This window comes from Pomacea canaliculata, linkage group LG12 (assembly GCF_003073045.1).
Source record: "Pomacea canaliculata isolate SZHN2017 linkage group LG12, ASM307304v1, whole genome shotgun sequence".
Taxonomy (NCBI): domain Eukaryota; kingdom Metazoa; phylum Mollusca; class Gastropoda; order Architaenioglossa; family Ampullariidae; genus Pomacea; species Pomacea canaliculata.
Window position 1 is genome coordinate 11512698 of NC_037601.1, and position 21330 is coordinate 11534027.

At 39.9% G+C, this 21330-nt stretch overlaps 2 protein-coding genes across 2 annotated transcripts; one reads left to right on the forward strand and one right to left on the reverse strand.

Annotated features, from left to right (window-relative positions):
- Window positions 1-10469: 10469 nt before the first annotated feature.
- On the reverse strand, window positions 10470-19046 carry LOC112576612 (ganglioside-induced differentiation-associated protein 1-like 1). Its single transcript, XM_025259201.1, has 5 exons — window positions 18860-19046; window positions 17365-17557; window positions 16598-16768; window positions 12680-12886; window positions 10470-12215 (listed from the first exon to the last, which is right to left on the reverse strand). Exons 1-5 carry the CDS (start codon window positions 19001-19003, stop codon window positions 11899-11901), a joined length of 1032 nt encoding a protein of 343 aa, XP_025114986.1. The 5' UTR covers window positions 19004-19046; the 3' UTR covers window positions 10470-11898.
- A 96-nt stretch (window positions 19047-19142) lies between these two features.
- LOC112576614 (EKC/KEOPS complex subunit TP53RK-like) lies at window positions 19143-20447 on the forward strand. The gene is made up of 2 exons (XM_025259204.1): window positions 19143-19442; window positions 19588-20447. The coding sequence occupies exons 1-2, from the start codon at window positions 19259-19261 to the stop codon at window positions 20133-20135; spliced, it is 732 nt and encodes a 243-aa protein (XP_025114989.1). The 5' UTR covers window positions 19143-19258; the 3' UTR covers window positions 20136-20447.
- Window positions 20448-21330: the final 883 nt, after the last annotated feature.

Genomic DNA, 21330 nt, shown 5'->3' on the forward strand with positions numbered 1-21330 from the left:
CGGATCCAAGGGAGTCCCTTTGGTCAAAAACCACATCTTAGCCGTTGACAAATCCGACATAGACGACCTTGACACGTAATTCTGGGATTCAGAGTAGTTCTTCCGGAAGACCCAGTAAACTTTTGAAATGGCTATTAACCACCAGACAAACAAATCCAATTATAGGCCATCACAGTCGACCAAAAGAACTGTTACTTCAGTAATCACTCACCAAGCTAGGGCTATCCTGATCTCTTGAATTGCAAATAGGCACTCATTTCATACCTGGAATCAAACACAATTTTCACCAAAGTTAAGAACCACAACGTACTCTCTTAGCTCAAGACATTCTTTCAATGAGAGAGAAAAGACACTCGCGATCTTCTTTGATTTAACTTGAGCTTTTGATAAGGTTTAGAAAGAAGGCTCCCGATGAAACCCCTCTATGCGAAAGTGTGCATGCATTTATAGGTGAATGTGCCACTACCTGTTTGACACAACAGAAAGTCCAAAGCTTCAAAATTCGGGACTGCCTTGATCCTGGGCACCACGAAGTGTATCACATTTTGTGAACGAGTAAAGATCGGTGATGTAGAGCCTGGAGAGAGAAAACATAGCATCAAAGTCCTCACGAAAAAAATGAAGAGGCCGTCTTCACATCCATGCCATGCACAGATCAGCAACGGATCAAACCACTATCCAGTGGCTTCCACACTGTCAGCAACAACACAAACCACTATCCAGTAGCTTCCACACTGTCAGCAACAACATAAACCACTATCCAGTGGCTTCCACACTGTCAGCAACAACACAAACCACTATCCAGTGGCTTCCACAATGTCAGCAACAACATAAACCACTATCCAGTGGCTTCCACACTGTCAGCAACAACACAAACCACTATCCAGTGGCTTCCACACTGTCAGCAACAACACAAACCAATATCCAGTGGCTTCCAAAGCATGCTGGTCTCTCAGGCAATGAGCTCGGATGAATAGCTCCCTCAGCCAGCAAACCCTATATAAATAGTTTGATTTACTTTCTTGCATCCATGATCAGCATGGGTACTGCATATGTTTGGTAAGGTCTGTTTGTCTTACAGACCTCAGTTTGGTTACAGTTAGACAACATGTGTGGATTGACGTACATTTCCAATACACAGACTAGAAGGCTATAAAGCTGTGCGCTTGTCCTAAAGTTTACTGTGTATATTATATTCCTAAACGAAATGTAGATGTTGCCGGTCGTAAGTTGTAAGCATACCGTTATGCACTAGAAAAATAATAAACGAGTATAATAACGATCTCTTTCGGCGGTCATATGTTTGTGAGAGGTATCAGCACGTGTTGAAGTAGGCTGATTATTCAGCTGATAATGGTGATCGAGGAATATTACGCGTCTCCGGGAGTGATGGGTAAGATTCAAACAACATTAAAATATAGCGAAGATGTTATAAGATAAACGAACCGTAGCATTTTTTAAAACAAATATAAAGGTTTGAACGCACAGACTTTAGAACTGCCTCTATCAAAATCGAGATAACAACAGGGCCGCTGCAAGGCTTTGTGCACGAGACAAAAACAAGTGCTGCTTCCCCCCAGGAATTAATTTTTATGTTCTGGTTGATACGTGTTTCTTAAAACAAATCGTATCAACAGAGAGGGTGGCCCACTCAACCAACGTTTCTTCAGAATTGTTGACCAGAAAATTTGAAACTAATTTTGCTAGCTACAAAAACGGGCAGAGTCATTAAAAGTCTAATAGACACCACGACATGCGGAACAGTAGCTAATAATTTACATTGGACAATGAAGGTTAGTAAAATGCCAGTAAAATACTGATAGACACTGCAACATGTGTATAGTATTTAAAAATTTACATTGGACAATTAAAAGTAAAACATATTTAGGATTCATTTTAGGCTTGTGACGTCTTCCTCTGTAAAGTCCTACTGGCTTTGTGTATGCATAGATACATTATTTAAATTCTCAGTGGAGAAAAGATAGCTGAGCACATTTTAATATTTGTAAATAAATGAGTATATGTCATAAATATACATGTACCAGGATAATATTTTTTGTTCGTCGCTTAAAGAAAAAATGCAGACCACCTCTGCACTCTCCGCAATACTTGCGCCCTCATTAAGCAGCTGCTATTATGCCTATTGAGACGATCGGGCCTATATAATGCAAACAGAATATTTCAATATTTATACTTCATTTATCTATTTCAATCAGATTTATTGCAAGAAAACATGACTTTTTACGAGAATACTTTCTGTATTTAGTGAACCGAAAGAGATTTTATTCTAGTCATTTGTACAAGAAGTTCCTTTTCACTCATACCATTCAAGACTCCTTTCTCTCTAAACATACTCTATCTGAACATGAATGAATGAATGAAGGAGTCTTATAACGCGCAAAATCCGAATCCTTGAGAAACGCTCAATGCGCCGAAAACATATGGAAAACATCAGGGAAAAGAAAGAAGGAAATATCTCGAAAAGGCGAGATAACAAACAAAAGGGAGATAGATGAATACAGGAGTTTGTATCCATCTGTGGTGGCAGCAGCTGTCTCTATAGCAGTAGCTGAAAGGGAGAGAAATGAAAGGAGTTTGCATCTTTGATGGTATATGTTATCTTTATAGCAGTTGTTAAAAGTTTGGCGTACATAACGGATTGCTTAGATGTTTTACTTCCTGCCATCACAAATGTCAGTTTTCATCAGATGTTTTCCCCATTGTTGTTTAAAAATGCTTTGGTGTGGCCACTTCTTATAACAAGTCCACACTTGACGTCAGCGTGTTGAATAATCAGTCTCCAACTTGTCTTTTCTCTCTAAGATAACGAAGAAAGTAGTTGACACAGCTCTGAGCTTACAAGAGCACCACCCTATCCCCCAAGCTCCTTCAATTTTATTATTTACGATAACTGATTTCTGTCCGGATAGCATCTATGGTATATTTAACAACAAAATAGTTTATAGTTTAAGAAACGACTTTGTTATGTTGAACACAACGTGACATACTCCCATAATTAGGAAGGTTGTCTGCATGGTTCAATAGCGCTATTTGAAAACTGCGAAATTAATAACATAGTGAAGCTGTGATTTACACAAACCATTATACCATTATTAAACAAACAAGGCATTAAAAAAAAATTACAAAATGCCGGCGATCCCTGCCCCCTCAGTGCTTGCGCACTAAGCAACTGTGAGTATGTATAGAAGTTTATGTCCCTCTGTTTGAGAAGTTAGCGAGAGCAAGCCACCTTCCCGAGCGAAATTTTCCCACACGTAAGATCGCGTTATACGGCCACTGTGAGCTGACCTCACCGTCCGCACGGTTTAACTGTGATAAGTTTATGAAGACGACCGAGAAAGCGGAAAAGACCCATTCGTAGTACTACCAGGAACTTGTATTACTGGACTGCTTGCAGACATTTTTTTTAACCCCAGTAAACTACTAAAACGAGGCAGGTGTGTACAAAGCTTCCGGTTTAGTCACATTCATTGGTTAGGCTCGCCGAGACTAACAGCGAAAACTGCAACTTGACTAATAATCAGTCTGCAACCGATTTAAGTGAGGTGACTGATGAAGAAATAGAGATTGTATAGTACATCGAAGGCTATGTGCTATGTAATGTTAAGAAACAAGCAATTAAATTATCTCATAATGAGAAAGATGATTATTTGTCATGTTTAAACATGAACTTGGCACCAGTACATGAGCTTCTGAGCTTGCTGTGAAATCAATGACACATTCTGGATAGAGGGGGACTTACAGAATAAAACCCCATGTGGTTCAAATTTTTCTAAAGTTAGAGACTATATTTAGAAAATACTTTGATGGACAGGTTCAGACTGTGTCCTTTGATTTGTACTTTACCTAGCTATTGCTGCCAGACAGTTAGCCCTTGCTTATATGAACAAATGTCCCAGCATCGTAGAATATTTTATTTATGATTGTCAAATCGTATTTTATGGTTCGTGCACACCACAAGTGCAAGAAGTATATGGAAAAGTTTCAACTGTTAACACTTACCTCAACAACAAAACAGAGTGGTCTGAAGGCTTGTAGCTCAAATGTGTAATTGGGGGTTTAATTTTGAAAATCCACCTCCATCCAGTGATCTGCACTCCTTTGAATTCGTTTATGGGAGGTCGGTGAGGGGACAGGCTTTAATTTTGTGGTCTAGTGGACGGATGAACAGACCGGAGAGGTGATTAAAATGACATAAATGTGCGTCTCAGATTTTAGCGGCAGGCTTGAACTCTTTGGGAAGGTGGCGCGTGAGAATTGAGAGAGGCTCGAAAGGTACAAAGCAAACACTTGAATGCACCATCGAGACCACGCGACTTTCAGGTGGGAGAGAAAGTGCTGCTACTATTACCCACTTCTTACAGCAAACTGCTGCTTAAATGGAGACATTGGAGAGGGCCATATGAAGTGAGACAGCGTCTGTCTGACCTCAGTCATTGGTGAAACTCGAGCGGCACGACAAAATATTTCACGCCAACCTTCTGAAGAGGGAAGAGAGGGTGAGGGCGGAGGACTCCTGGGGGTGGCAGAAATGAAGCGGTGGTTCGTGCCGCTCTTACTGAGGGGAGAGAGAAGCGGCTTTACACCAAGGCAGGGCCGTGCTTAGGGGCAGGCGGACGAGGCATCTGCCTAGGGCCCCGCGCTTCAAGGGGCCCTGCGCTTGTGATTGATATGTGACTTTAGATCCCAACTAAAACCGTGTGATCGTGGCGTGAGGGCCCCGCACATGCCCTTTGCCTCGGGCCCCGCGGGGGCTAAGAACTGGCCTGCACCAAGGTGCACGTTTGTATGGGCTTCAGGTCGAAATCACGGGTACATGATCATTCTTACGAAGAATGACGTCAGACTGGTTCATAAACGGTGAATGGCGCAGGTGTGACCTGAGCTTAGCACCTTCCCATGAAGCCTACCCTGCACTTTTAGACAAATGCTGAATGCCTCATGGTCATGTAAACAACAACTGTCAGTATCACTGTCAACAGCCTGACGACAACTGCCATCCTCTTCTTCTTCTCAAATACAAAATAAATAAATAAATGAAGCTATTAACAACCACGAGTTACCCCAGGAAGAGATCTTCATCTACCTTGGCATCCGGCTAGATAAGAGGCTTACATAGGGTCCACGCATCCAGGAGATCGACGGGCTAAAAGACGATGTCCCTGATGAAGAAACTCTCTGGAATTAAGTGGAGAACCTCACACACCATCCTTAGAAGGCAATGTCCATCCCGTGATGGAGTACGGATTTGCCGCCTATGTCACGGCAGCCAAGGGGAACACAAGCCGGCTGGACAAAGTGCAACATGCAGCCATGCGGATCATCACAGATGGACTTCCATGAGAGACCACCACAGAACTTGCCTCCCTGAACCGCACACACACACAAAAAAAAAAAGCTGTTAACATAGTACGAGAGATACAAAGGCTTCCCTCATATCCTGTCCACCAAAAGCTACAAGAGGTCCCCAAGTACAGAATTTAGAGGCAATCTCAAACATCTGGCGAACAGATGACAAAGAACCATTTGACATTGTCGCAAACACCACAGACGAGCGAGAGAGCCTCTAGAATGCTAAGCAATGGAACATCCGGCTCCAAGACGTCTCAGGGTTGACACAAATCTGACAACACTGAAAATAAGGACCTTTAGGACCTGGAGACTTTTAATAAGGACATTTCAAGGACGTTTTCAGAACATGCAGACGAAACTACAGGCCCACAGAGCCCTGAGCATGTTCTGCCCATTACACAAACACAAAGAGATATGGCCTCAGGGAGCATGCTGGAAGAAAAACTCTGGGACACCAAAGAAAACACCACTCTTCATAATCAGAAGTCCGACAGGCATGATCTCTGGAATACAACAGAAAGAAGTTTTCCACTTCCTAGGACAAAGCTAACTAGTGTAGTGCAAAATCCACCTCTAACAAAGGGAAGGTCGTTTCCTCAAAGACAATATGTCTCTTTTAGCTCGAAGAGGGGAGGGAAGACATAATCAGGGTTCCCAGGGATCAGGGATGGTGCCAAAAAAGGACCTTAAAAGGATGCATTCGAAAGGACCTAAGTGACAGTCATCAATGCTTAAGTTTTTCTCTTGTGTGGTCGGAAAGATGTATTATTTATGAATCTGTGGTCTTCTCTATGTTCTCAAATACATGTATTTCTAGTAATAAATAATCAAAGAGTTAATTTTGATGCCTGTCTGCCATATTTAGATTAGATAACTTAAAAAGTGTCCTTAGCGCGCTGATAACATACACCGTTAATGTTCCAAGTTTTCTAGAAATCTAAGTAATAATAATTGCAAAACCTGAAAGCCATTCTTTGGTGTAATACAAAAGTCAGTTCACGTGTCTCTCTCTCGCACACACACTCTAATGGGAAGAGAGAGATAGAAATAGAGCTATGCACAGTAGTACTAGAAGATCAAAGTTCAAGAAAGAGTAAGTTTCTAAAGAACTTTTGAAAAAAAGAGCGTTTTTTGCGAATACGGAAGGGCAACTAGTGTTGTACAGATGTGTAGACCAAACATTTTCTTGTGACTACAAGGAATGCCAAGGATTGGAGGATCAGATGAGGAATGAAAAGAGTGTGATCCTAATGCTAAACCAAAGATGGAATGAGTCGAAACTGTCAAGCATTACAGCCCATTTATTTTTAACCTTGAGATATTATTTAAGCATTCTTATTACACATACATGTAACACATGCAAACATATACATAAACAGCATGATATACTAATACACATAAGATTAAGATTACAAAATGACAAAGCAATCCATCTACTATAAGCAAAAGTTTCATTGATGAAATTCAATTCTTTGTCACCCCTACAGCTTTACCAATACTAAACAATACAATTTCTTTACACAACCTAATTTCCTCTAAATAGTTCTGGTTTTTTAACATGTTCCATAGCATACATGTACAGAATTGTGCAGGCTTATTTAAACTGAAATAAACATTAATTCTGAATGTCACAATTCAACACCTTTTAATTTCTTCCTGTAATCTATCAATGTCTGACTGAATCTTTGTTATCTCCTTCTTCTTGTCTTTGGCTAACAAACGCATGTTGTTAGATCTTTCAATAAGTGAAAAACTTTTTTGCTCTTCAGCCTGGAAACTATGTCTGTCAGCCAGTTCCAGCAGGTGTCGTTCTTCGGCACTGGTGGTCTTTAGCCTTTTTGTGAGTATTACCAGCTCATCTCCTAATCTCTTTCTGTGGACCTGCTTTTCTTCTGTTTCCTTCTGCTGCTTCTGCTCAGAGAGGTAACGTTCATACCTGCCATAGGCACTAGAAGCGGATATCATCAGTGGTTTGGAGATCTCAACATTTTCCACCCCTCCCACACTGTGAATATGATCAAGAATTACTCTGCGTGCTTTTAGTGCAGTCTGACTAAGATTGTCAGCTACTGTTTCTTTGTTGAATGAAAATCCTCTTTCCACTGTAGCTTGACCATGAGAGAGTAGGAGTAACTGTCTGACAACAGACCACAACACCTGAAACTCTGCTTTTCCAGCAAGGGCATCATAAAACCAACTATCCAGTCTTTGTCATAGGGTCAAAAGCCTTACTACCACACTCACCTGCAGAACTGTCAAGAAAATTACGGAACTCTGACAATACCTTGTCACAAGTCACATCATCAAACCTTTTCACACCTTGGCAATACAACAAAACCTTTTTCATTTTTTGTATTGATTTGTCTTTTTCCCCCATGGTCTTTGGGTTTAAGAAAGTTATGTTTCTCACTAGGGTGTACTTCAGTGGAGATTTATCCTGCAATTTTAGAACAACTGCTTTCAAAAAATCTCTGCATTCAGCTCTGAAGGCCATGAGAGTTCCATCGTTTACTGATGACTGTTTCTTAGCTACAGCCAGTAGTCTATCAACCCTGAAGCCAAGTTCGATCATGCTCAGATTGACATGGTTAGAACTGTTGCATATATCAACCTGCACAAGTTGGAGGGCAGTTTCACATTTATTAAGTACATTTGACTTGATAAATTTGTGCATCAGATTTTTCATAATGTCATGTAAGTCTAAACAAAGGAAAGGAAGAAGAGGCTGATCAGCTTGGTATTTTCTCAAAAAAGGTTCAAGTATACTGGCAATTAAACTAAAGAAAGCCAGACGACATGAAAGCAAAGGGGTAGATAAGACTCCAGCTTTTACAATATCAAAAGATTTGTTCTTTGGCAATGTTATTTTTTTCTCCATTGCAGCTTTGACAAATTTTTCCAAGTATGGAAGCATAACAATTGCTTTTTCAGCAACAGAATTGTTTTCAAGCCATCGGTGAGCACAGAACTTGGCTGGAAAAGATGTGGAACCAGTTACTTTTATATAATCTTCTCTTCTGGCTGGGCTGTCTCTGAACAAGATATAAGCAGATGTAAGAAATGACTCAAGCTCCCATTGAGAAGCCTCGCACCCACGCCTAAATGCATTGTGCATAACATGGAGTCCACAGCTGCCCACATTTAACAAACCAACATTGTGATTGGTAATCATGTCGTTATTAATTTTCTCAAGAAGGTTTAGGTTTACAGAAGGTCCATCCATAGAAATTTGAAGTAAATTAGCTTGCTTGAAGTTTGATTCGCTAATTACCTTACTGAACTTTTGTTGAAGGTCTATGGCCGCGGAATGACCCAAAAATTCCGAGGTCAGGTAATGAGTCCTTACAGCATTGTCACTCCAGTAACGAACATGGAAATCCAGCTGTTTAGTTTGAGTCTTATGGTTAGAAGATTCATCAAACAAAAGAACATACTCAGGCGACGAATTTACACAGTCCAGAAGCAATTTCGAAAAGTGAGGAGCAAGCCCAAATGAAGTTAGATAACTGGCTTTTGTTTGACCGCACTTAAATTCTGCAGCTACTTGGCTGTCTGGGAACATAAGTCGAAACAGTTCAGCAGACTTTTCAGCAGATCTGAAACTGTAGTGTGATTCCACAATCTTGAGAGTCCACAGGATCTCTGCCTTCAATCGTTCATTGCTCATCACGAAACCTATTCAAAGAAAACATTTAAGTTACCATTATGTCTGTAAACATTATGTTCTGTCTGAATAAAAGACAGGTTTCAAAAAGCAATAATTAATGACATGATAATATAAATAATACTAAACTAAGTTAAAGTATAAAGATGGCAGCATAGTTGAAAATGAAAGTTATTTTCAGCTAACTGATTTAGCTTTAATGTTAAATTGTTTTGATTTTAAAAATCCAAAAAATAATGTATTTGCTGGTAAAATAGGATAATAAGCATACATTATTAATTATACTTTCTTTTTAATCTTTCCTGATCAGATGCCAAAAATTCAGATCAATTTTCTGCAGCAAAGCTGTAGTAAGATTCGTGATTGTATAAAACTCTATTTGTAGTTCGAATCATGAGAAAATGAAAATCTCAACTTTTTAATTTAAATAATTCTTTGCTATTTACTGATCTTTAAGCTATTGGCTTCACCGTAAATTAGACGATAGGCTTAATAAAGAGTGGAAAAAAACCGCAAAATGTTATGCACGCTTTAATTTAATGTGTTTTTCTAAGTACCCACATCGTTAACTAAATGAATCGCTAAAGATAAATAATTGTCAACTTACTGGACACACTTGCAGAGCTGGTCGGTGCCGTCTGATTTTGAGCGGGCTGTGGATGTTCTCGATGACGAAAGTAATCAGTTACACAAAAGCGCGCATCTTTCAGAAATACTTTTATTTGCCTTTGGTGTCTTTCGGTAACCATGTGCTGTTTCAGAACACTTTCGCCCATTGATGAAAGATTCAGAGATATTTTGCAGGCAGCACATCGTGCCAAATGTTTATTGCTCGAGTCTTTTATTAACCAATCTTTATACTTGTCTTCCTTTAGCCACTTCTCCTGAAAAGAGCACTTCCCCGGCATCTTTCAAATTGTTAAGCAGACAAAGAAATGTGGTCGACACGACGAGAGTGAACTCGCGAAAGGCCGAAACGGACGTTCCCGCCGCGAGCGAGACTGGGTAGTCATGTGATTAAAATAGCAATGCAGCGAAAAATCGTCGGTATTTTGCGCCAAAGTCTACTCCGGAAATAAATTTGTTGTAATATTTTATCGATAAAAGGACTTAAAAGGGTCACAGAGAAAATGTAAGGACCTGTGTGAGAATTTGAAAGGACCGCATGGCAAATAAAAGGACTTAAAAGGCCTTTTGGCGAAAATTCAATATAAAAGGACTTAAAAGGACCTTGCAAGGACCTGGGAACCCTGCATAATTATCACAAGGCGGATATTCCCCTGGCGCCATTTTTAATATACGGATTTTCGTCGCCAGACAGACAAGAGTTGCACCTATGCAATTATATTTAAGTCGTAAACCAGCTCTTAAATACAGCTGCACACTCGCATACGTCCCCCTCCCCTCACATACACTGCCACACACATAAGAGTAGGTGAACTCACAGATTTATTTGGTCTAGCTATTTTAACTCTTGACTAGTGTTTAAACGTTACTCACAATAAAAGATGTACTAAAATGCTCTATATAAGCTCACAATCATGTTCCTCACATAGCACAACAAAGGGGAAATAACTCCCCACCTCACGGTCATGTGCTAAGCACGTTGCATCCACATTAAAAAAACAACAACAAAGCACAAAAGACAAATAAATAAAGGACTCAAAAATTCACGGATGGAAAAAAAAGTGGAAGAAAATTAAATATCTAGCAACCAAAGCGAAAATATACAAACATATTGGATCGAAGAACTCGCGCATTATTTTGTCTTTAGCACCAGCTTCTACACGTGTGCGGTGCCCGAAAGATTACATCAAGTTTCTGTTGCCATCGTATGCAAGTCATATATCACACACTACTCATTAGCTTGTCACTTATTTAATGCCCCATATAATGTCATCCGAGTTGCTTATAATTAAAACTAGTTTTCGAAGAATCGTTGCTTCCTTTCTTAAACCGCCGTCTCCAGTCCATGAACGCTGAGGTGAACGTAACTTTTCTGGTTACGCATGCTTGGCCGCCAGTTCATTTCACTGCCCTTAACGCGTTTGAATCTTGGCCCGTCCAATCATTCTCTCTCACACACACACACGCCACTTGTTAGTATAAGGTAGAGGGATTAGATAAATATTCCAATGTTAAAAAAATAAACATTGCCATACAGATGAAAATAAGCTCCATTGTAGTAGAAGGGCGTTTAGGCTGAACATGCTACTGATCTCCGGTTACGCACTCTACAGCAGGATTATTAGGCTTGTCTTCTCGCTCACATGCTCGCTGCACAAAGACGACCTCGCCACGGGTTATCTATATCTTTGCAGAGAAAAGTTAAAAAAAAAAAACAAACAAAAAAAAACTAATGCCAACCATGTCTCTGCAATGATTTAGCTAGGAAAAAACTCTCCGCCAGTTGAAATAAAATAAGCCTAGAATGTTATTGCATTATAAACAATCACACAGTCTCGGGCTGGGCAGTGTAAGGCGAGGAATACTTGACTTATAGCGCTATGATTTTCTTGTTTACACCATAACGTGGGTTCCCAAGAATCAACCTTTGTTTAAAGCTGTTATTGTTGCTACTGATGTTCCAAAGACAAGTCTAGTTTTGTAACCAAGACACGGTTGCTCGGAACCCTGTACAGCTGTAAACATGCACCTACAAGTATGTCATACACAAACACCAGTCTTGCAAAACTGCGGCTTTTATGTTCAAAGGGTGATGACCGATTTTCAGCGGGTATATACTGGTCACATATACTGGTTTTTCAGCGCTAGCCGCGCAAGACTAGCGGTACGTTGTGTCGGCCTCACTTGCTATCGAACATTGAGAGCTAGCCGTGTAGCATGTCGCACCTTGCTGTTTAGTGCGCGCGCTTTAGAAGCCAGTAGGCCAGGGCCGCAGTAACACCCACCCCGGCAGCCACTGCTACGTAGGGTGAAGCAGCTTTTAAGTCCTCCCATAGGAGAGTGAAGCGCAGCCCGCCCACCTCCTTCTGGATGCGCAAGAAGGGAGGGTGACGCAGTAACTGGTGCATGTAGCGGTGCGTGTGGGGGCAGCGGTGGGCGGGGAAGAAACGCGCATCCAGGCCCAGCAGCAAGAGGCGGTGCAGCAAGACAGACAACGCGATGTCCGCCGCCGTGAAGGTCGGTCCGAACAGCCACGTCTCGCAGCCAGCGCCTGAAACACAATCACCAACTTCGTCCACTACTCGTGTCTTCAAACAACAACAAACAACAACAACAACAACAACAACAACAACAACAACAACAACAACCATAAACAGAAAATTATGCACGCACTAGGAAGTTCCATTGGAAAGGAACGTTGCATTTCAAATGAATTTGCACCGTGGTGTTTCCCGTGCAAAGCCACCACTTACGCATAAAAGAAGTTTTACCAAACTAATACCGTGTTCGCATCTGCTTTCTACGTGTACAAAAAATAAAAGAAAGCCTTAATTTATATCCTATGAACGGTACTTTTACCATGCTCACCCCCTATCTGCCATCAATCTACTAGAGATTTGTGGGCATTTACGCTATTTAAATGGTAGTCCACTGCATGTCACGTGGTATAAATAGCCAACCAACATAATAAATCTTCACATTTATTACTCTGAAATAAGCCACCTGTTTTCTAACCTGATTTGGACTCTGCAGCAGCCAACAACTTCTCCATGTCTTGGAACAAGGAGTCAAGGTGACTGAGATGACCCTTCACCTTTTCTTCATCAGTGATGATGTCATACTTGTGGGCAGCTGTCTGCGACTTGGCCAGGTACCCGTCTCGTAGCTCTGGGTACTGCGTAGCTTTGTGTGTAAGGTACTGCAGCCTTCGTGCAAAGTTCTCTGTGTAATACCAATCATCTAATACTGAGACATGACATCAGTGACAGGATCAAGATTTCATTTGCAACCTTTAGACGGCTGCAACATCAGCTTTTGTAAACATTAAATGACCAGTTGCATAACAAATTTTAATTTTAAACACTTTAGGCCTTAAATCTTATTTAGATAATTAGTTTTATTAGAAACACAGTGCACAACACAAGTTTAAAACTTGTTAGAACAACTGTCTTAAATAAGATAGCACTGCTTAAGCCAGACTTTTGTTTTCGTCAGCACACTTCTTGCATGTGCTTGTGCATTGCATCTAAATTTTCTAATTTTAGCTTCATGAAGACTTAATATAGGAAAATGCATCATTGGCATATATATATATCCAGTAGTTTAGTGACAGAGGAACAAATCCCAAATGAAGGCAGAGAATTCATACCATGCATATACCACCACCCCATCCCCCACACCATGAAAATGCATATTTCAAAAGGGTGTGTATCACTTTTAACAATGAAACGCTCTCAACTAAAAACTCAAACAAACCCAGACACTCTTGAACTGTCTCTCTCTCTCACATGTGATGGACACATTCAAGGTTCACTTAGCAGTATCAAGGATGAAGGAACAGAATATTGCCCTGCCAGCTGACAACTAGGGCACCCTTGTCCTCGACCCTATAAAAGTTACTGCTAACCGCTAGCTAATACAGTGATACCTCGGTTCTCGAACGCCTTGACTTTCGACCAAATCGGTATTCGACCAGGAAATTCGAGAAAACTTTGTCTTGGAATCCGAACAAATATTTGGAACTCGAACATCCGAACGTCCGAGATTAGCCGAGTTGAGCCGAATGGCGTTCATTCTGCCCAGCGCGCCTTGCTTGCGTCATCAGTGTGAGTGCAGAGAGAGAGAGAGTGACGTTTTTGTGGAGGGAGTCATGAAATGTGTGCAAAATGGGCAGAAATCGCAAATTTTGTTGAACAACATCACCCTGATAAAGTGGTAGCAAATAGAGCAGTTAACATTTTTAATGACAATGTTATGTCCACTTTCCGCAAAATTTTGCAAAGGAGAAAAAAACAGCAAACAATTGACAAATCCTTCCGTAAAGAAATCAGACAAGCAACTGCAGAGCAAGATTCTGATTCTCCTCAGCAAAAGATACAGAGAACAGAAACACCCGAAGAGCAGTTACCCTCTGTTTTTATTGAAGAGGACTCCCCTTCAAAACAATAACCATCCCCCTTTCCTCCTCCCTCCACATTCATTCCCTCCTGCCAAAAAGTTTGGTACAGGTACAGTAAATGAAACACAATTTACTGTACTGTACTGTACATTTTATTTATTTTTTTGTTTTGTTTTAATAAATACACTTTTATTTCTTATTTCTTGTTGAGACTCATGTTTTTCTACATATTATATACAAATTAGGCCAGTAAATAGGCATTTTCTGGGGCTTGGAACGAATTAATCCAGTTTCCATTATTTCCTATGGGTTTCATTGCTTCGGTTCTCGAACAATTTGGTTCTCGACCGTCCTCCCGGAACGAATTATGTTCGAGAACCGAGGTATCACTGTATATACATTGGAATCATTCTGGATTACAACAGCCTTTGTCCTTGCCAAATACCCATGCAATGTACACTCCAAGCTTTCCTGCCTATCTCTTACTATTTTTCCAGATGCATTCAACATCTCGTTAAACACATCCTTGCTCCTAAAAAGTTTAGGTAGGAGTTTGGGGAGAATGCGGCTCAATCTTTTAAATCATTCGTTCTTCTCTCATTTACTGTTGACCATTTGCTAGGGTTTAGGAAGGCTGAAATGATTGCAATCTCATTTTGCAGTCCGATAAGAATGAACTGTCATCTATCCCATCAGTCACTGAGAAGAGATGTACCGCTGCGCACCACCATCAGTTGTTCGGCGTCGGAGATAAACATGCACGTTGACTCAGGAAGGCCTTAGACTCTTAGAGTGTCTACTCTGTCATTCTACAAAGTCAAAATGAGCATTCTGCTCGAAATGTAAAACAGATTTCAAATCACCCCTCACGCCTTGTTTTTAAACATCTTTTAGGTGTTGTCTGGCTTTGAAATGGGCCTAAAAGACAAAGGTTCAATGGTTGTGTGGGTGCAGGTGTAGTGAAATGTAAAAGTATATAGTGGGCAGGACCTGGCCCTTCAATTTCTTTTATCTTCCCTGACAATTCAGTGGTAAAGAGAGAGGGAGTTTTCTTGCTGGTCCCAGTAAGCTTCAAATCTCCAGCTGTCTGTTCCAGATTGAGGCACACTGACTACATGATTAGTGGGAATCTCAAAAAATGGGTTTACCCAGTATTATTTTTCTGCATCTTTTGGCATAATTTGAAGTCAACAAATGAACACTATATATGATGTTTCCCTTGTTCCCCAAGAATCAAAGCAGCTCCATTTGAGGCATACATTCCACAATGATCAGAACAGCTAACTGATACCTCAGGTTCCTAAGAAAGTTTGGCATGTACTTTCTAAGTGATGTTTGTCATAAACTTAAGCGACAAAATCAAATGAAAATGTTTCAATCATCTCTACATCGTTAATGAAGGGAAATAGCTCTTGTTTAATTCATACATATTCACATCCATTTAAGAAATGTCATACCGCGCCTTAGAAAATGTATTTTGTTTTTGAATGCAGCAATTCCTTGCCTAGCACACTAGATAGTTCGTGGGTTTAAAAAGTTTCCTAATAATAATAATATGTTGATTTGTATAGTGCTTTTCCCCCACCATTAAAGATTGACTCAAAGCATTTTATTGAAAAAGAAAAACACACAAACATAATAAGAATGGATGCTGATCTCAAAAAATGTTGTGGCATCACTCTATTTGTCTCCTTCCCCTATCACAGTCTATGGCTGATAGACACAGACTACACTGTCAAACAGCATGATGACCACTTCTGATGATGATGACTCATTGATGTTAAGAGTGACCGTCACCTTGTTTACTGACAATGGTGGGGAGGTGATGTCTTAAGGCTGACTTGCTGGCTGACAGATGGATTTGGAACAAGCATAATGCTTTGTACTGATTCATCCCACATGATTTTTGTCTCTTTTTAGCCTCATGTCACTCTTGTCTCTATAAACTTTACCTGTTACTTATAGGACCAGTTACTAGTTTTAAGATAGACATAAGTACAGCAGTCAGGTCAAAGGCCTCAAAAACATGTAGGCCTGCATCAGGATCAGTCAGATTAGTGTGAGCAACATATTTCAATGAGCTTCCTGATGTTGATCATTTCAGACTGCTGTGAAAGATGGATATTGCAAAGCAGCTGGAGGAAGGTATTCAGAGTTTGAAGTCGACACTGCCGATACTCAGATCTCCAATCTAAGCAATGGCAATATGGCGCTGATGAGACAGCAGAAATAAAATGGCACAGGAAAAGATGAAAAGTGGCGCAGACACAGAAATCCATTCAGAAACTTAGCAAATATTGTAACAGATGAACTGATGAACCCTAGACACAAAACTTCATGCAGATCAACAGACAAATATGAAAAAGTCAGTGAGAGCAGTCACCCTTGAGCCGGTTAGGCCAAGGGACATCACTCTCAATAATTACATCCAGCTGTTGGACATCAATAAACCCTCATGTCCTTCTAAAATTTGTGTTTTAGAGCACTGGGATTGAGTTAATGAATAGAATACCCTACAGAAAGACTCTACTCACCACGCATGCTACGCTGGACAGCTGAGGGCATGTGGCAGCCAGAGGCAGACAGGTGTGGATGAAAGACCACACCATAGGTAATGACATCCACCGCAACTGCATTCAGTTGTTCTCGCGCAGCCTTTACTGCCTGGCCCTCAGGTGTGTTGACATCAGGCACCAGTGTGGCACCTAAACAGTTTGAAAATGATATTATACTCAAAATTAAGCTTGCTTGCTATCTTGCACGCAGGCCTATCTGTACCATACTATTACAGATATACTGCACTAAAATAAATACAAATGAAGCTAAAAGCTATCAAGCAATATAAACATAGAAACAAAATGTTAACACTATATAATTTCAATTCACTTGAAATCAAGACGGCAAATGATATTTTCAAATATGATATTTTTTCAAAGCAAGAAACTAAGAAAAAAATGCAATTTTTGCGGGGTGCTGTGATCCTGGAGCGAAAAAATCCTTTTGGCATAAGGTTACAAGCCTGTCCAATTCTGTCTGCATATCTACAATATGCACATTGCCATCAATCAAATTCTACACTGACTCTTTATTTTTTTAAACAATTTAACTTACTTCAAAATTTCTGTTGTAAAGCAGTCTGTAATTATCTTTAGAATTCAATTAATTGCTAAAGATTTGCCTTTATAAATGCAAGCACCATAAACTGATGCGCCTTTAATAATTTTTAATGACCGCTGCAAAGACATTTCAGAGATGGCAAAGAGAGAAATAGTTGTCTAGTAAAAATGTAAATTTGACTAACCATTTTTGAGTGTGTCAATGTAGTCTATAATATCTTCTGGATCATTCAGAATTGTGTTGCCTTTCACCAGCACAGGAACATGAGTGCCTTCAGGGTTGAGTTTGACATACCAAGGCTCCATGTGCTGTCCATGAAACAAACTCACTAACCGAGGTTTGAATTTAATTCCCTTTTCATAAGCTGCCAACAGAACCTAAAAAAAAGAAAAAATGCATCTGACATAATCAGAAATATTAAGGCAAATCTTTCATCAAAAACACAAGAACTTGGGATCTTAAATATACATGATTTCAATTTTTATCACAGTATGGAGAAAACAAATAACAGGGTTTTGCATGATGTAAAAAGCAATGAGATGTCACTGTAATTATTGCAGGTATCACCATATGGTAGTTGCCCTTTCATAAATAATAGCAATAAATGCAAAATTTTTTTAAAAGCGCATACTCACACTCCTAAGGAGCATGCTTTTAGCACTTAAGAACAAGAAGAAAACATGGACAGCATACGAGGGACAGAAAAACAAACAAATAATACATGAACTATAAAAAAATCAACAACCATACTAAACGAAGAATAAAATCAAATACAGAAAACACAAAGAGGAACCAAATAACAAGAACAAGAGCTAAGAGTAACATGATATTGCAAAAGGAAGAGTATGAAAAAGGACTGGCACTATGGGAAAGACTGTTAGGAGTAAAGCTTACAGAAGAGGCGTATTTTCAGTGCACGTTTAAAGGATTCAATAGTGGGTAGGTGGCGGATATGGAAAGGGAGAGAGTTCCATTGTTTGGCTGCACAATAATTAAAAATCCTGTGGCCATATGTTGTAGTTTTGGTGACAGGAAGAGTAAGGAGACGATTATCAGACGAGGAGCGGAGTTGTCTAGATGGGAAGTAATAATCAAGGCAAATGCCAGCAAAGAAATTAAAACACAGCACAGATAGTTTGCATTGGATGCAACAACAGATGGGAAGCCAGTCTAGAAAACGAAGGAGAGGGGTGGCGTGGTCCCGTTTCCTAGCTCCAAGCACCAGACGTGCAGCAGAGTTCTGTACTTTCGGGAGTTTGTGAAGAAGGTATTCAGGGCAGACAGCAAGCAAGGAGTTGCAGAAAATATAGACAATACTGGCATCCTTGAGTTGCTAGGGAACCGTCCACTCATTCCACATGGACTGGAAGAGTTGGATCATCTGCAGCAACAAGGCTGTCCACTTGCTTGATAGAACTTGGCATGGATGTTGCGTGATATGGTATAATCGCCACATAATTATGCGACACCGCCAGTCTTTTCCCCCATTAATTAAAAGATCAGTCATATTCCTTATGCTTTTATAACATTAACTACTAAATTAATGGTACAGCTTAATAAACAATTCGATGAAGAAAACAAAAGCATCAATAATGCTACTGCTCATCGCTAGAACAGAACAGAGTACCAAGAGAGGTCAAATTTGCAGAAAAGGTTAATAAACTAGAATTACATTTTACCTTCTGTGACGAGAATGAAGTGGGAAAATAATAAAGCGTAATTTCGCTTTCATTTTCCTTCTCATTATTGTCGGCGTCGCTGATACCACTTGCAGGTTTATTTCCAGCAAGAGTTTCAGCAGGTTCACCACCGGAGTCGGACATGATGATATGAAGCCGGCTGTACTTATTACAGAGTGATTTCCCCTTAAAATTGTTTTCCTTGTTGACGCAGCAAACGTTCTCGACATAAGAACTTTATGTTATAAATAGACTGACTCTTTCCTTAAATAATATTGATATGGAAATGGTTAGGAAAGAAATTTAAACAAATTATTTTCTTCTTGATAAAACATCTCGTGTTAACGCTCCCTTTTCTTCGGAGCTGCTCCTTATTAGGTGCTGCACTATCGTTGCGCTATGGAGCTCTCGTTATTCAAGCAAGGGGCTGAAGCAAAATTGGAGAAGTGTTTATTCTATGGGAAACCTTGCTTAGTGAAGAAGCGTTTTAATAAGAAGTACAGACATGAAGTTTTGGACCGAATGTTGACAACACAGCGAATAAAAAGCGAAGTGCGTGCGATGATCAGGTGTCGAACCTATGGTATGTCACTTTCATTTTACTTAGCACACTCTTTATAAGACGTAAACTTAAATCGTTTGATTTAGGTTGTAATTGTATACTCCATTTTAAAGCTTTATAGATAAAATAATATTTTAAGGATTAATGATTTTTCTGTTTTGGACAGGTATTCACACTCCAACGATCTACATGGTTGATATGGAATCCAGCTGTATCTATATGGAATACTTTAAAAATGCAGTCACAGTCCGTGAGTTTGTTAATAACTGTCGGTCACAGCAGGAAGGTAGCGAGCATCTTCTTGCCATTGCAGAAATGATTGGCCAGGTTATTGGTATTGCTCACAAGCATAACATTGTTCATGGGGATCTCACCACATCCAACATGCTTTTGACACCACAACGTGATAACACAGGCAATTCAGATCAATCCCTTCATTTAACCAACACTGAGGTGCTGGAGATGGATCCTTCAAACCTAGACCTGATACTTATAGATTTTGGACTAAGTCTAATGGAAGCAACGCCTGAAGACAAAGGAGTGGACCTTTATGTGCTAGAGCGTGCATTACTTAGCACTCATCCCAATACAGACTTTGTCTTCAGTGCTATCCTTGCATCTTACCATGACCACAATCCTCTTGGAGCATCAGAAGTAATCAAGAAGTTTGAGGAAGTCAGGCTTCGTGGACGAAAAAGAACAATGGTTGGATAATTGGGTCATTTAGTAAATTTTTGATGTTTTGTTGCTGTCAGCTTTCTTTCATTAAAATTATTATAATAAAGGATACTACTCTACAGTGCCTGCAAGTGTTCAAGTACATTTTATATGCTTGCACAAAGTTTTGTACATTCATGACAATTGGAGCTAAAAGATTTGCTGATCAAGGGTATTTTTTAGGTCACAACATGATGAGAGTGATGTCCTTTCACCAAACTGGCTCGAGGGTGACTCACTTTTCGTATGTCAGCTGATTTGCATGAAGTTTTCTGTTTAATGTTCATCAGTACATCTGTTTTTATGTTATATTTTCTATGTTTTCTATTGGATTGATGTGTCTGCGCCACTTTTCATCTTTTACTCTGCCGTTTTATTTCTACTGTCACATCTGCGCCATCTTGTCGCTTACTTGGATTTGAGATCTGCGTATCAGCAGTGTCGAATTTAAACTCTGATTGACTTCCTCCAGCTGCTTTACAATGTCGAGCTTTCACAGCAAGCTTTGTGTGGTGTACAGACCAGTCTGCAATGATTGACATCAGGAAGCTCAGTGTAACATGCTGCTCACACTAATCTGACTGATGCTGATAAAGGCCAACTTGTTTTTGAGACCTTTGACATGACTACCGTACTTATGTCTTATGTCATCACTTTCCCTTGACCTGTCTGCTGTACTTATGTCTTTCTTAAAACTAGTAGCTGGAAAAGTTCATAGATTCAAGAGGCTAAAGAGAGACAAAAGTCATGTTGGACTAATCAGTAACAAAGCATTGTGTAACAAAGCGTGTTCTAAAACTCAGCTGTCTGATTCTCTACCAGCAAGTTATAACATCACCTTTCCATCACTGGCAAAAAACAAGGTGACAGTCACTCTCAACATCAATGAGTCATCATCACAAGTGTCATGCAGTTTGACAGTGCTGTCTGTGCCTATCAGCTACAGACTGTGACAGGCGAATGTCACAAATATAGTGATTCTACAACTGTTTTTGAAACCAACATCCATTCGTATTATGTTTGTGTATTTTTTGTTTGTTTTTTTAGTAAAGCGCTTTGAGCCCACCTTGAGTGGTGGGAAAAAGTGCTATATAAATGAAATTATTATTATAACACCACAGCAACAGCATTCTAATGTTACATAAATGAGATGTTACTTGCAAATAGTACCAAAATGAAACTTCACTAGAAA

Excerpts from the sequence above, each read along its gene's own strand:
- LOC112576612 (XM_025259201.1), bottom strand. The coding sequence starts at position 19,003 with ATGTCCGACTCCGGTGGTGAACCTGCTGAAACTCTTGCTGGAAATAAA. Across the intron at positions 12,887-16,597 it reads TGTCCAGCGTAGCATGCGTG|AGAACTTTGCACGAAGGCTG; the intron begins GTGAGTAGAGTC and ends GGTATTACACAG. Across the intron at positions 12,216-12,679 it reads TGCTGCAGAGTCCAAATCAG|GCGCTGGCTGCGAGACGTGG; the intron begins GTTAGAAAACAG and ends ATTGTGTTTCAG.
- LOC112576614 (XM_025259204.1), top strand. The coding sequence starts at position 19,259 with ATGGAGCTCTCGTTATTCAAGCAAGGGGCTGAAGCAAAATTGGAGAAG. Across the intron at positions 19,443-19,587 it reads GATCAGGTGTCGAACCTATG|GTATTCACACTCCAACGATC; the intron begins GTATGTCACTTT and ends TGTTTTGGACAG.